The sequence below is a fragment of the Hylobates moloch genome, unplaced genomic scaffold, assembly GCF_009828535.3.
Source record: "Hylobates moloch isolate HMO894 unplaced genomic scaffold, HMol_V3 SCAFFOLD_13, whole genome shotgun sequence".
NCBI lineage: Eukaryota > Metazoa > Chordata > Mammalia > Primates > Hylobatidae > Hylobates > Hylobates moloch.
The window spans coordinates 39,654,887-39,669,775 of NW_026652288.1; the positions used below are offsets into that span (position 1 = coordinate 39,654,887).

The 14,889-nt window shown below is 38.5% G+C and overlaps 1 protein-coding gene across 6 annotated transcripts in view; it reads left to right on the plus strand.

Moving 5' to 3' along the window:
• The window catches only part of ZNF569 (zinc finger protein 569), a 57,977-nt gene that overhangs the window by 1,748 nt on the left and 41,340 nt on the right, over nucleotides 1–14,889 (plus strand). For 2 of the 6 annotated variants that reach the window (XM_058426679.1, XM_058426678.1), the window contains exons 2-3: nucleotides 1,983–2,143; nucleotides 14,356–14,595. In XM_058426679.1, the coding sequence (XP_058282662.1) occupies nucleotides 14,567–14,595 (29 nt within the window). In that variant the 5' untranslated portion in view covers nucleotides 1,983–2,143; nucleotides 14,356–14,566. Of the gene's footprint in view, nucleotides 1–2; nucleotides 363–1,982; nucleotides 2,144–14,355; nucleotides 14,596–14,889 lie in introns of those variants that run through there. The other 4 variants (XM_058426681.1, XM_032173098.2, XM_032173097.2 and 1 more) reach the window with 3 other exon arrangements.

Here is a 14,889-nt window from a genome sequence, read left to right on the forward strand (position 1 = left end):
GAGCAGGATGCAGCGGAACGATTCGATTTTTCTCAGCACCAAGTTGCGCTCCCAATCTCTCAGAGCCGGGCTGGCGGGAGGCCGCTCCTGCAAAACCTAGGCTGAGCTCCCCTGCGCGGAGCTGTGAGCCCTGGAACGCCGTGGTCTGCTTGTCAGGACGCGCAAACAGGGAAGCCAGTCCCGCCCGGGTGAGCCGCGGGGGCCTCTGGGAAGCGTCGCCCCTGGTGTAACGGACCGAGACTTGTGGCGCTCTCAGCCACCAACAGCGCCGGCCTCAGTGGCGCCTCTGTCCCAGCCCGCGCCGGCTGTGCCACTTTGGCAGCGTTAGGTGTGGAATCGGGGCCTGTGTCCGCGGGTCGGTGGTGAGTCCTCGGGAAACCTCTAGCTGTGAGCGCCGGACTCTTTGTGCTGGGTGGGAGTGGGGGCCCGCGGACCTGGTGCCCCAGTCTTTGGAAGAGGACGTCGGGCGGGGCGATGCCTGTGCTTGTGGTTCCCTGAGGGAGTGGGAGTGGCGTGTGAAGGACTGTGAGCGTCTGGCGTGAAGTGACTGTCATTTGCCAGACATTGGTCTGGCTGAGTGTGGCCCCGGGATCGTGCCCGTAAGCGGATTTCGTGGAGGCGCTTTCCCTTTTATCTTTCAGTATGAACCTGCGTGCAAACATGCATGACAGTGGGATCTTGAATGAATGAAAAACTCTGTGGATGCAAGGTAGGGTGTGCTTGTGGGTGTAGATGTGTGAGACTTGGCATTTGTGCCAGCGCTGCATGTCTTTAGCTTTGGTCATTGGAAATACGTTGTTTTTTTTGGTTTTGTTTTGTTTTTGAGACGGAGTTTCGCTCTCGTTGCCCAGGCTGCTGGAGGGCAATGGCGCGATCTCGGCTCACCGCAACCTCCGCCTCCCGGGCGCAAGCAATTCTCCTGCCTCAGCCTCCCGAGTAGCTGGGATTACAGGCGCACACCACCACGCCTGGCTAATTTTGTATTTTTAGTAGAGACAGGGTTTCTCCATGTGGGTCAAGCTGGTCTCGAACAACTGACCTCAGGTGATCCACCCGCCTCGGCCTCCTAAAGTGCTGAGATTACAGTCGTGAGCTACTGCGCCTGGCCGGAAATATGTTTTTATATGAAACATCGATATCCCCAACACTTTAATATTTATTTATTTTTAATTTTATTTTCGTGTATTAGCTACGTTGTTTTGTGTACTTACTAAACTCATTCTCCTCGTCCCCTACTCCACCCCATTTGGGGAGTGGAGTCGGGTGGAGAAAAATACAGAAAAGCTTGAAGAACAAAAATCATTCATAGTTCTACCAGCCATGCAACTACTGTCAAAATTTACTTTCCATCTTTTCACCCCCGCCTTTGTGAATACATACGTGTACATTCATGTGTTCTATATGTGCGCATAATGGCTTCAAAATTGCAGTCACACTATACGTACAGCTCTGTAACCACCATTTCTTATTTAACAATATATGATTAGTATCTTTCCATTTAAACAATCACAAATTATGCCATCATTTTAAAGTATTTCATGGTATACGTTTACCCCTGTTGATGGGTGATTTAGTTCTCTCTAGCTTCTTGAGATTATAAACTGTGTTTATCAGCAACTATTTGGCACGCATTTAAATATACTTTTCTAAATTTTTTTGGAGGGGGAGCAGGCTCCTAAAAGTAGAATTGATAGGTCAAAATGTATGCTCTTATTAAAGGTTCCCTGAACCTATCCAAGTATTCTGTAAAGTTCCAATAATCTGCAGTATTATTGGCATAGTATAAGACTGCCTATATCCTCATACACCATTGATAACAATGGATATTCTAAATAGTAGTGATCTTTGTTAACCTCATGGATGTAAATTAATTTGCTATAAAACAATTGTTTCATTACTTATTGAAGTCAAGCATTTAAAAAAATCTTTTGTAAATTATATGTTTTCTAAAGTAGTGTTCTGTTTTCAAATTTCTTTTCCAGAGGTCTTCATGTATTAAGGATTCATTCATTCATAGACTCATTTATTGAAGGCTGTCTGTGTAACAGGCACAATCCTAGGTGCTTGGGATATAGCAGTGAACAAGAGACAAACCCCCTACTATCATGGTACTTACATTTTTGTGGGCTGGATAATAAACAAGGTAAGTAAATTAAATATGAAGTATTTTAAATGATGAAGAATACTAAGAAAAAATGTGAAGTGAGAGGATATTTAGAACTAGAGATGGGAGTTTGAGTTTTAGATGGGCTCGCCAGGGAAGGCATCCTGAAAAGGTAGTAATAAAGATATGAAGGAAGTAAAGAAGCTATTTATGCATAAGCGAGAAAAGTTATTCCAGGCAGAGGGAACAGCAGTTATAAAGGCTCTCAAGTGGCAACATGCCTGTTAATGAAGAGGCTGGTGTGGCTAAAATAGAATAATTGAAGGGGAGAGTAGTGGGAGAGAAGAGAAGAAAGGTAAGTGGAGGGGAGGAGGGCAGATCAGATTGGGCTTTATGGCCCATAGTACTAATTTTGGCTTTTCCTCTGAGTGAGATGGGAAGCTGCTGGAGGGTTTTTGAGCATGGAAGTGATACTATCTGCTTACAATTTAAGAAGATAGCTTTGGCTGCTCTGATGAGAATGGCCTATGGGAGGATGAATGAGGAAAGAGCAGGGAGGTCAAGGGAAGAAGCACAGAGGCCAATTAGGAAGCTACAATTGTGTTGCTTAATGATGGGGATACATTCTGAAAAATGCATGGTTAGACAATTTTATCCTTGTATGAACATCATGGAGTATACTTACACAACCTAGATGGTATAGCCTCCTGCAAACCTAGGCTATATGGCACAGCCTATTGTTCCCAGGCCACAAACCTGTACAGCATGTTACTGTACTGACTACCATAGGCAATTGTAACACAGTGGTAAGACTTTGTGTATCTGAACATATCTAAACACAGAAAAGATACAGTGAAAATGCAGTATAAAAAGATTAAAAATGGGCCAGGCGCGGTGGCTCACGCCTGTAATCCCAGCAGTTTGGGAGGCCGAGGTGGGCGGATCACGAGGTCAGGAGATCGAGACCATCCTGGCCAGCATGGTGAAACCCCATCTCTACTAAAAATACAAAAAATTAGCCGGGTGTGGTAGCACATGCCTGTAGTCTCAGCTACTTGGGAGGCTGAGACAGGAGAATCGCTTGAACCCAGGAGGCGGAGCTTGCATTGAGCTGAGATTGCACCACTGTACTCCAGCCTGGGCAACAGAGTGAGACTCCGTCTCAAAAATAAATAAATAAGATTAAAATTAGTACACCTATATTTATTTTTTTGTGTGTGCGTGTGGTGGTGAGTGAATATGAAGGGTTAGGACATTAGTGTACACTACTGTTGACTTTATAAACACCGTACACTTAGGCTACACTAAATTTATAAAAACATTTTTCTTTTTTCAGTAATAAATTAACCTTAGCTTACTGTAACTCTTTTACTTTATAAACTTTTAAATTTTTTAAACTTTTTTACTCTTTTATAATAATACTTAGCTTAAAACACAAACATATTGTACAGCTGTACAAAAATATTTTCTTTATATCTTTATAAGCTTTTTTCTATTAAAAATGTTTTAACTTTTGAAACTCCTTTGCTGAAAACTAAGACACAAACATATTAGCCTAGGCTTACACAGGGTCAGAATCATCAATATCACTGTCTTCCACCTTCACATCTTGTTCCACTGGAAGGTCTTCAGGGGCAATAAACATGCATGGAACATGCATGGAACAATAAACATGCATTGTTATCATCTCCTGTGATAATAATGTCTTCTGGAATACGTCTGGAAGGACCTGCTTGAGGCTAATTTATAGTTTACTTTTTTTTAAGTAGGCATATACTCTAACAATAAAAAGTATAGTATAGTAAATACATAAAGCAGTAACAGTCATTTTTTATTATTTTCAAGTATTAGGTACTATACACATGATCAATAATCAATAATATTATCAAATACTAATACCATACACAACTGTATGTGCTATACTTTTATACCACTATCAGTGCAGTAGAGGTGTTTACACTAGCATCACAAACATCATAGAGTGTACTTATATAAACCTAGGTTATGTGTGTAATGCATTGTGTTATGATGTTATGATGGCTACGATGTCACTAGGTGATAGGAATTTTTTAGCTTCATGAAAGTCTTATAGGACCACTGTTGTATATGTGATCTGTTGTTGGCTGAAACATTGTTACGCAGCACGTGACTGTATTGTAGTACTTTAGGGAAAAGATATTGGCGATCTGGACCAGAGTAGTAGAAATGGTAAGAAGTAGTCATGTACTAGATATAATTTAAAGGTAGAGCTGCTGTGATTTGCTGACAAACTGAGGTAGAGTGTGAATGAGACAAGGTGACACAATACTGTTTTTATGAGTAACTTGAATGGGTGTATCATTAACTGAGAAGGGAAACAATCTAGGAAAAACTGACTTGGAATGTAGGGAAATAGTGAGATTTCAGTTTGGAATATTGTATGTGAAATGTGAGAATGCCCATTAGACATTCAAGTGGAGATATCAAGTTGGCAATTGGATATACAAAAGGGAGATCTAAGATCTAGGATGGAGACATATATTTGGGAATTATCAGGATATAAGTGGTATTTAACACGAGACTGAGTGAGATCACTTAGAGGGTAGGATAGATAGAGAAAGGTAGAGGCAAAGGACTGATCTCTGAGTCACTCCAACATAACAAACTCTGGGAAGTAAGGAGGAATTAGCAAAAGAGACTGACGGGGACTAGCTTGAAACGTTGAAGGAAAACTAGGTGAGTGTGATATTCTGGAAACCAAGGGAAGAATGTGTTTTAATAAGAACTGTGTCGGGTGCTACTGATAGGCCACATAAAATGAGGAGTGATAAAGAAGCATGGAATTTGGCAACATGAAATTCATTTATTAGGGACCCTGAAAGCAGTGTCCGTGGAATTTTAGGCCAAAGAGAGAACTGGAAAAGAAAACATTGGAGATAACAAGTCTAGACAACTCTTGAAGACTTTTTTTTTTTTTTTCTAAATGGAAGTAGTGAAATGGAATGGTAGCTGGAGTTAAGAGGTACACAGTCTGTTTATATACTGATTGAAATGATCCAGTAGAGAGAGAAACTACGATACAGGAGAGAAAGCAGATAATATAAAAATAAGTCCTTAAGTAGCCAGAGCAAATGAGATCTAGTGGCAGAGTTTGGCTGAGCTTGGAGCTTGACCACGGTAATAACAGGAGAGAAGGGAGAAGTACCCAGGTGCAGATACAAGTAGATGGGCAGATGTGTTGGTGAGAACTTGTGAACCTTCTCTTATGATTGTTTTAACTTTATAGTGAAGTATCTAGCAAGAGACTCAGATGAGAGTGAGATTGGTAGAGGAGGTGCTAGAGTTTGAGAAGAGCAGGGGAAAAAAAATCACAGAGATTGGGACACAGAATAGAGAAATTATGATTTTCAGGTACCATCAAAGACCCACTTAATGTTAGTATTTATGAATTTAAAGTGAGCCTATTCTGTATAGCTGTGTGATTTTTCTCCTGCAGTGTTCATCCGCATAGTTGCAGCCACAGACAGGCTAGGGGGAGATTTGGATTTAACCAGAATGTTGGTTTCATGAAGCAAAGAGGAATAATGTGAGAGAGAGGCAAAAAGAGTCTTAAGTTGGCAAAATAATTGCTTGTTGTTTTGATTGTGGATTTTAGGCTAGGTAAGTGGAAAAGCGAGGATAGGAAGAGGGTAAAGGACAGTAAAAAATTAGTAGAATCAAGGAATGGAAGCTCCTGACAGGGTTAATGACTATTGGGTTGTAATATTAGAGGAAGTAAGGTGAGACATAGAAGGATGGGCTGGGCACGGTGGCTCACGCCTGTAATCCCAGCACTTTGGGAGTCCGTAGTGGGCAGCTCACGAGGTCAAGAGATCAAGACCACCCTGACCAACATGGTGAAACCCTGTCTCTACTAAAAATACAAAAATTCGCTGGGCGTGGTGGTGCGCACCTGTAGTCCCAGCTACTCCGGAGCCTGAGGCAGGAGAATCGCTTGAACCCAGGAGGCGGAAGTTGCAGTGAGCCAAGATCGCGCCATTGTACTCCAGCCTGGCGACAGAGCAAGACTCTGTCTCAAAAAAAAAAAAAACAAAAAAAAAGAAGGATATTTTTCATATGTTTTAAAAATAGAACAGTTCTTCTTACCACTATACTGGTTTTAGAAAACATGGATGATTACTAACTAGACCCATTATTTCAGCAAGGGCTACAAAATGGTGATATTCTTATTCTGTCATTACTTCGTTTACTAGCTAGAATATTTTCCTAAAGAAAAAATTTTCCTTGTCAACTCTTTGTTCACCCTTAGGTACAGTTTTTACAGAAAAGGTAGAATAAATGGATTCTTTCCCTTTATACGATTTTGAGTTATTGGAGTGGTTCCCTGGCATCTCCTAGTGGGTTGTTTTTATTATTATCACCATTATATATTCATCATTTTTAGCATATTTGATGTGTTTTAAATCACTGCACTTATTTTCTTTTTGAAGCTCAAATGTTCTCATCTTCGGCTACTGTTTCAAGATAGCTTCTGAGTCCTTTTAACACATCCCCAGTAGTGTTTGATAGTGTCCTATGTTTCTGATATGTTAGGACATCCCCAGATCATTTTGAACATTTTCTGCCCTAGGCATGAAATCAATCTTTTCTGTATGGTGCCCTGATTGCTTTAAGTAGGAAATGGTATTTTGAGAGCACAGTTATAGGGCTTATTGCTGTTGGAATGGTTATTGTTGTTAGAGGGTTTTTGGTGTGTGTGGACAGAGCTAGGATATATATGTATGTATTTTAACAACTTGATTAAGATATAATTCATAACAATACATTTTACCCTTTTAAAGTATACAGTTTAATATTTTAAAAAATATATATTCGGCCAGGTGCAGTGGCTCACGCCTGTAATCCCAACACTTTGGGACGCCAAGGCGGGTGGGTCACGAGGTCAGGAGTTCGAGACTAGCCTGACCAACATGGTGAAACCCCATCTCTACTAAAAATACAAAAATTAGCCTGGCATGGTGGTGCACACCTGTAATCTCAGCTACTCAGGAGGCTGAGGCAAGAGAATCACTTGAACCCGGGAGGCAGAGGTTGTAGTGAGCCGAGATCGCATCACTGCACTCCAGCCTGGGTGACAGAGTGAGACTCTGTCTCAAAAAATAATAATAATAATTATATATATAATACGTGTATATATATACATATATATTTTTTATAGGGTTATGAAACTACCACCACAATGGAATTTTAGAGCATTTTCATCACTAAAGGAAACATGGTACTCATTAACAGTCAATCCCATATTCCCCTAGCTCCTGCCCAACCTAATCAACTACTGATCTTTCTGTCTTTGTAAATTTGCCTATTCCACATATTTCATATAAATGAAATAATATATTATGTGACCTTTTTTGACTGGCTTCTTTCACTTAGCATGTTTTCAAGGTTCATTCCTATTGTAACAGGAAATATGTTCTTAACAAAATGAGCATCATGAGTTCATACTGCTGTTTCCAATGTTAAAAATTTTAAATTATAAAGTTAGAGTTTTAACTTTGGTTTTTATTTTTGTATCTTTTATTTGCTCAATGATCCATCTGTATATCTATATATGTATATATAAATAAGGCAATTTCAGAGCAACATTATTAGTCCTTACAATATTACTACAGGAAATAATTTTAACATTTCTTTATAGATCTATTTGCTGCTAGAATATATCCCTCTAGAGAAGTACAGTTCAATTACTGAGCTTTAATGTAACTATAACTAATTTCCATGGGTTAGTCTGAAAACTTGATATATGATTAGGTTCATTTGTTTCATTTTGCTTTTGGTTTTTAGGTATAGCTTTTTTTTAACATTTGATCCAATTTAATTTTTTCTATAATTATATAAAATATTTACGTGGTTGGAAAGTCAAATATACAAAACAAAGTATATTAAAGTGTATACAAAACAAATATAGAAAATAAAGAGAAGTCTTGTTTTTATTCTATTTGTATCTCTACCACCTATTTAGTAACCGTTTTTAAATTGTTAAGTTTTTTGGTTTTCCTTCTACTTTTTAAGGTAAGCAAATATGCATAAAATGCTAGTTTACTATCCATATTTTTTTTGTTTTACTTGTCCAGCTTTTTCATTGTAAATAAATTTGAGGATTGGCTTGATAAGTTGAGTGAAAAACTTTTTGGTAATTATGATTGAAATTATATTAATTTTATAGATAATATTGGGAAAATAGGCATCTTTACCATGCTGATTTTTTCTGTCTTTAAGTATGGTATTTATTTAAGACTACTTTTGTGAACCTTAATACATTTTCTTGACTATGCTCTTATACAGCTTTTGTTTGAATTATTCATATTGTCTTGGAGTTTTTGTCACTTTTGTAAATTGTGAATAAGTTAGTTAAAATGCCACATAGACCTGCCACCATGTTTAACACACCTTTCTCCTGGTTAAGTGTTTGCTTGGGTGCAACCTTTGAGTATCTCCCAGAATTTCTGAAAATCTGGTTCTGACAGGTTTTGCCTTTTGTTTGTTTTTTTCATTTCTAGGGAAGGATAGGCCACCAGTCTCATCCCTTGACTTTTTTTTTTTTTTTTTTTGAGACAGAGTATCACTATGTTGCCCAGGCTAGAGTGCAGTGACCATTCACAGATGCAGTCATGGCACACTGCAGCTTTGAATTCCTATGTTCAAGCAACCTTCCTGCCTCAGCCCCCGCAAATAGCTTGGACTACAGGTGCATGCTACCACACCTAGCTTCATCTCTTTACTTGTAACTTGAATGTTAAAATGGGTTTCTTGTAGACATATACAGTTGGTTTTTTTTTTTTTTTTTTTAATGCACTCTGACAATCTGTCTTCTAATTGCTGTGTTTGGACCATTTACACTTGGTGTGATTATTTTTGTAGTTGGATTAACATCTACCATTGGCCAGGCGTGGTTGTTCATGCCTGTAATCCCAGCACTTTGGGAGGCCAAGGCAGGCGGATCACCTGAGGTCAGGAGTTTAGGACCAACCTGGCCAACATAGTGAAACCCTGTCTCTACCAAAAATACAAAAATTAGCCAGGCGTGGTGGTGCATGCCTGTAATCCCAGCTGAGGCTGAGGCAGGAGAATTGATTGAACCCAGGAGGCAGAGATTGCAGTGAGCCAAGATCGTTCCACTGCACTCCAGCCTGGGCTGGAGTCTCCAGCGAAACTCTGTCTCAAAAAAAACAAAAACAAAAACAAAAACAAAACAAAAAAAAACCGCTACCATCTTCCTAGCTGTTTTCCATTTGCTTCATATGCAAATAGAAAATTTTTTCATTTCTTTGTTTTGTTTCTTCTCTTCCCCCCTCCTTTGTCTGATTAGTTCGGTTTTCATTGAGCATTTTATATTATTTCATTTTATCTCCTGTTTACTTTATCATTTATACTTCTTTTAAAAAATTTTAGTGTCACCCTAGAGTTTTCAATATGTATTTTTAACTAATCTAAATTCACTTTTGAAAAATGCTATACTGCTTCATATGTACTGCAGGAACTTTACAGCAGTATTCCCAGTTCCCCCTTCTTCTCCGTTGTTATGTTGCTTGTAATGTCCCTGTCATTCATTTCACTTATCCATGTGCTATAATCACCTAATACATTGTTATCATTATAGCCTTTAATAAACATTTATCTTTTAGATCAATTACTAATAAAAGAACCAAAAGATTTTATCATACCTTCATGATTTCGTCTCTGATGCTCTTCCTTTCTTTATGTAAATCCATGTTTCTGACCTATCTTGTTTTTCTTCTGCCTAAATAACTTTTTAACATTTCTTACAGGGTAGGTCTGCTGGTGACGAATTCCCTTAGTTTTTGTTTTGAGAAAGTCTTCATTTCTCCTTCAATTTTGAAGGATATTTCCCTGGATAGAGAGAATTCTAGGTTGGTGGCTCTTTTTCATTTAACGCTTTAGATATTTCACACCACTTTCTTCTTGTTTATGTAGTTTCTGACAAGAAGTCTGCTGTAATTTTTATCAATGTTGTTTTATAGGTAAGGTGTTACTTTTCTCTGGGTTCCTTGAATACCTTTTCTTTTTTTTTTTTTTTTTTTTCAGTTTCAATGTGATATACACGTGTGGTTTTTTTTTCGGTGTTTATCCTGCTTAGTGTTCTTTGCACTTCCTCAATCTGTGGTTTGATGTGTGTCATTAATTTGAAACATTCATGGACATTATTACTTACAATATTTCATCTGTGTTCTCTTTTTTTACCTTTTGGTTTTCTAATTGGGAAAATAGATGTCTGTTTAATAGATACATGTTTTGATATTATCCCGTGGTTTCGATGTTCTCTTTTGTTTTTCATTCTTTTTCCTCGTGCAATTTAGTTTGGGAAGTTTCTTTTGAAGTTTCTATTTTCAAGTTCACTGATTGTTTCCTCTACTGTGTTGAGTTTGTTGATGAGTCGATTGAAGGCATTCTTTGTTTTTGTTAATATGTTTTTGATTTCTAGCATTTCTTTTGATTCTTTCTTATAGTTTGCATTCTCTGCTTACAGTACCCATCTCTTTTTCTAACTTTCTCATAGAGCACTTGAAATATTAATCATAGTTATTTTAAATTCATTCCACAAACTTTTACTGCACATCTTTTCTTATATAGGTTGTGCTGGGCCATGAAACATCAAACCATATGACCAGTCCCTGTCATAAGTGGTTCACAGTCCTACTTAGATAAATCAGTGGGTGCATTGGCAGAGTGATAAATGCCACAAGATGGTTAAGCTCATGAGATACAGAAGTACAAATAGATCTACATAGACGGATATCCCAATCAAATGATAAAGTTGTTCTTAATCTCATCTCTTTAAGAACAAGAAGGTATTGGTCAAAGGCAAGAAGGAACTGATGATCAGCAATCAAGAGATAGTTTCTAGGCATGGGAACGTAATATACAGTAACTGTTAAGGAGCAATGCTTTGTATATTTTAAGAAAGGTATGTAATTATGTATGGCTGGAGTTTACTTTCAAGGAGTGAAAGATGAAGCTAATGAGGTATTCAGAAACAAAATTGTAAAAGTTGTCATTGAAGTAATTTAAGGTAATACTCATGTAACAAACAAGCACATGTACCCCTTGAATCTAAAATAAAATACAGTTTTTAAAAAGAACTCCATAAAGAATATAAAAATATCAGGCTGGGCACAGTGGCTCATGCCTATAATCCTAGCACTTTGGGAGGCCAAGGTGAGCAGATCACTTGAGCCCACGTGTTCAAGACCAGCCTGGGCAACATGGCAAAATCTCATCTTTACCAAAAATATAAAAATTAGCCAGGCATGGTTGTGCATGCCTGTGGTCCCAGCTACTTGGGAGGCTGAGATGGGAGAATCACTTGAACCTCGGAGATCAAGCCTGCAGCGAGCCATGCGCTCCTCCAGCTTGAGCAACAGAGCGGGACTCTGTCTCCGAAAAAAAGAATATAAAACTATCTAAGATTTTCTAGTTTTATTTTGTTTATTCTTTTTTTTATACTTTAAGTTCTAGGGTACATGTGCATAACGTGCAGGTTTGTTACATATGTATACATGTCCCATGTTCGTGTGCTGCACCCATTAACTCATCATTTACATTAGGTATATCTCCTAATGCTATCCCTCCCCCCTCCCCCCACCCCACAACAGGCCCCAGTGTGTGATGTTCCCCATCCTGTGTCCAAGTGTTCTCATTGTGCAGTTCCCATCTATGAGTGAGAACATGTGGTGTTTGGTTTTCTGTCCTTGCGATAGTTTGCTGAGAATGATGGTTTACAGCTTCATCCATGTCCCTACAAAGGACATGAACTCATCCTTTTTTATGGCTGCATAGTATTCCATGGTTATTTTGTTTATTCTTAAACATTATATACCAATTCCACATTCCATCACTCTCTTTTTCTTTCATATTTCCACATACCTCAGTTTCTCTGTTACCATAAGCCAATAAATTTTGGGCAAGGGGAAAAAAAGAAGTTTAAACAGGGGAGTGTTACTTAAGATGCATCTTATAAGTATAGAATTCTCTATTAAATCCTGAATTTATTTTAAAATTGGTTTTAAAGGATATTGTTGCGACAACTAGGGAAGTATAAATAGAGATAATATATTTTATTGTACGAATGTTTAATATCTTTGGTGTGATAATGGCATTGTGTTTATGTAGGAGACTTCTTAGTTTTTAGAGGTACATTCTGAAAGAGTTAAGTGTGAAGATTGTGCATATGTTTTTAAGAGAAGGAAAGAGAGGTAGAAAAATGTGGCAATTGCTGAATATAGATTAAGGGTTTTAGAAGTATTCTTTGTACTGATCTTCCAACATTTTTGTAGTTCGAGTTTTGTGTTTTTTGTTTTTTGCTTTTTGTTTTTTGAGACGGAGTCTCCCTCTGTCGCCCAGGCTGGAGTGCAGTGGCGCGATCTAGACTCACTGCAACCTCTGCCTCCCGGGTTCAAGCGATTCTCCTGCCTCAGCCTCCCAAGTAGCTAGGATTACAGGCACCCGCCACCACACCCAGCTAATTTTTTGTATTTTTAGTAGAGGTGAGGTTTCCCTATGTTGGCCAGGATGGTCTCGAACTCCTGACCTTGTGATCCGCCCGCCTTGGCCTCCCAAAGTGCTGGGATTACAGGTATGAGCCACTGTGCCTGGCCTCGAGTTTTTAAAAGTAATAAATTTTGGAAGAAGATTTCTGGAATGTATACATACAAGTATGTTTAGAGTGAACTAGAGGGAAGGAAAGTAGGAGGCAGTTAAACTGTTTTATGAAGCTTCAACTCCCTGTCTAAAGAAAAAGTTTTCTTAATGGAGAGCTCTGTGACTTAATGTTTAACTAACATGAATGGGAGCTTCCTTCTCAAACATATGGGCCCTAAGAGAGAAGTAGAAATGTTAAGAGATAAAATATAAGACACTTAGATGATCAGTTTAAGGGATAGATCATCCTATTCTTAGGAATTATATGTAAGAGAAAGTAGAGAAAATGACAACAAAAACGTGCAAGAACATTTCCTAGAAGAGAACAATAAATATACGGATTGAAATGACCATATGTCCGTGATATATACTGACCAAAAGCTCAATGCGATTAATGAGAAAAACCCACACCAACTATCGGAAACCAATAGGAGAGAAGAAAGGCCAAAAACTTTCTACAGAGGAAAAAAAAAAGTTGGAATGATCTAGAAGTAGAATGTCAACATACAGCAACACTAGAAGTCACTGGAGCCACAAAGTGAAGTCACATTGCTTTAAATTTCTAAGGAAAAATTGTTTTTCTGAGAAGCCTACAGTTAGCCAAATTATTATTTGAGTATGAGAGTAGAATAAAAATGTTTTCAAACATGCCAACCAAATTAAAGAGAAAACAAAGTAAAGAAGCTTTTGAGAAATTAAATTTTTTATTTCTGTAGGTTGCAACTAGCTTTGGCAACTTTAGATCCTAGATAGAGCGGTACCCACAGAGTTTAATGCTGTTCTTCCAGCCATCAGTGGGTGCTAACGTCCAGCCCTTATATCCTTCTTTCATGAGTCATTGGCCCTTTTGCCTTGTGATTTAAACATGTGTTGCAAAGTGGTGTGGTAGGACCTGGAATCCGGGGACACATGGAAATAATGGAGAGAAGACTAGGGAAGAGTTGGGGGTTGGGGAGAAAATACTGTTGTCCACCACAGAGCCACGTCCCCAGTCTGTGAGTTAGTTCACGCTAACTAGAGAATTTCTGCCTTGAGAGATGCTGCCAGGTGTAGAGCTTTCAATGAGTTTTAGGTTTTTGGCAAAATGTGGATTCAAGCAAGCGGAGTGTTAAAAAATATATATTATTATGTAGATATGGCAGTTGCTGTAAGCATTTTAACTGTATCAGAGCTCATTTCAGGAGAGAATCATGCATGATAGTCCAGAAACTAAACAAATTGATATGCCTGGAAGTAAGTTCTTTGCAGAGGAAAGAAAAATAACATTTGTTATGAATATAACATTTAGTTTGTGAATTTATTTCTAAAGTATTTCCTCAATTAGCTTAAAGTTGAGTACCTCTAATATACTGAATTCTGTCTTTTCTGAGCCTTACCAGTTGCTACTGCTTTGCTTGTAATGCTTTCCCACCCCCACTCCATCCTAGCTAATTTACTTGACTTTAAGCTGTTATCCTAATCCTCACTTTATTTGCAAGGTATTTTTGAGCCCCATGACAAAATAAACTTCTCAAAAGTTTATCGTAATGAGGGGACTTTGGGTTTCTCCTTAGGGATGTCAACAGCTGGAAAGAGCTTTGCTTCAGTCATTACAACAAGGAAACTACAAACTTCTACCCTACAACAAGGAAATGGACAAACTACAAAATAACTTTTCTAGAACCCATCAGAGAACTGAGGTCACAGGGCAACCAAGTAATCTTAAATCTGGGGAAAGAAAGATGCCAGCTGAGAGAAACAGGACTCAAGCTTTACTTACCTGGGATGGACTCTGCCAGACACCATATAAGCCAGTAAGAAAATACAGCTATCAAGTTTTTAAACAAATTTTTAAAGTGTGAATGTCAGGTAATGAAGCGTGAAACCACTGGGGGATTTGCAAAATTAGGGAGGTGGGGGTTGCAATCTCTTGTAGGCTTTTCCTCTAGGAATCCCAACAGGCACTCACAGGGAAGATGGGGGTGAATCCTGAGAAGCCTTTCCTTGTGGTGCTAGCTGGGGGAGGGCAACAGCAGCCCAAACCCATCTTCCCTATCACTGCATAATGAAGAGCAGCAAAAACAGTTGCCTTAGGAGACTTGTAGAAA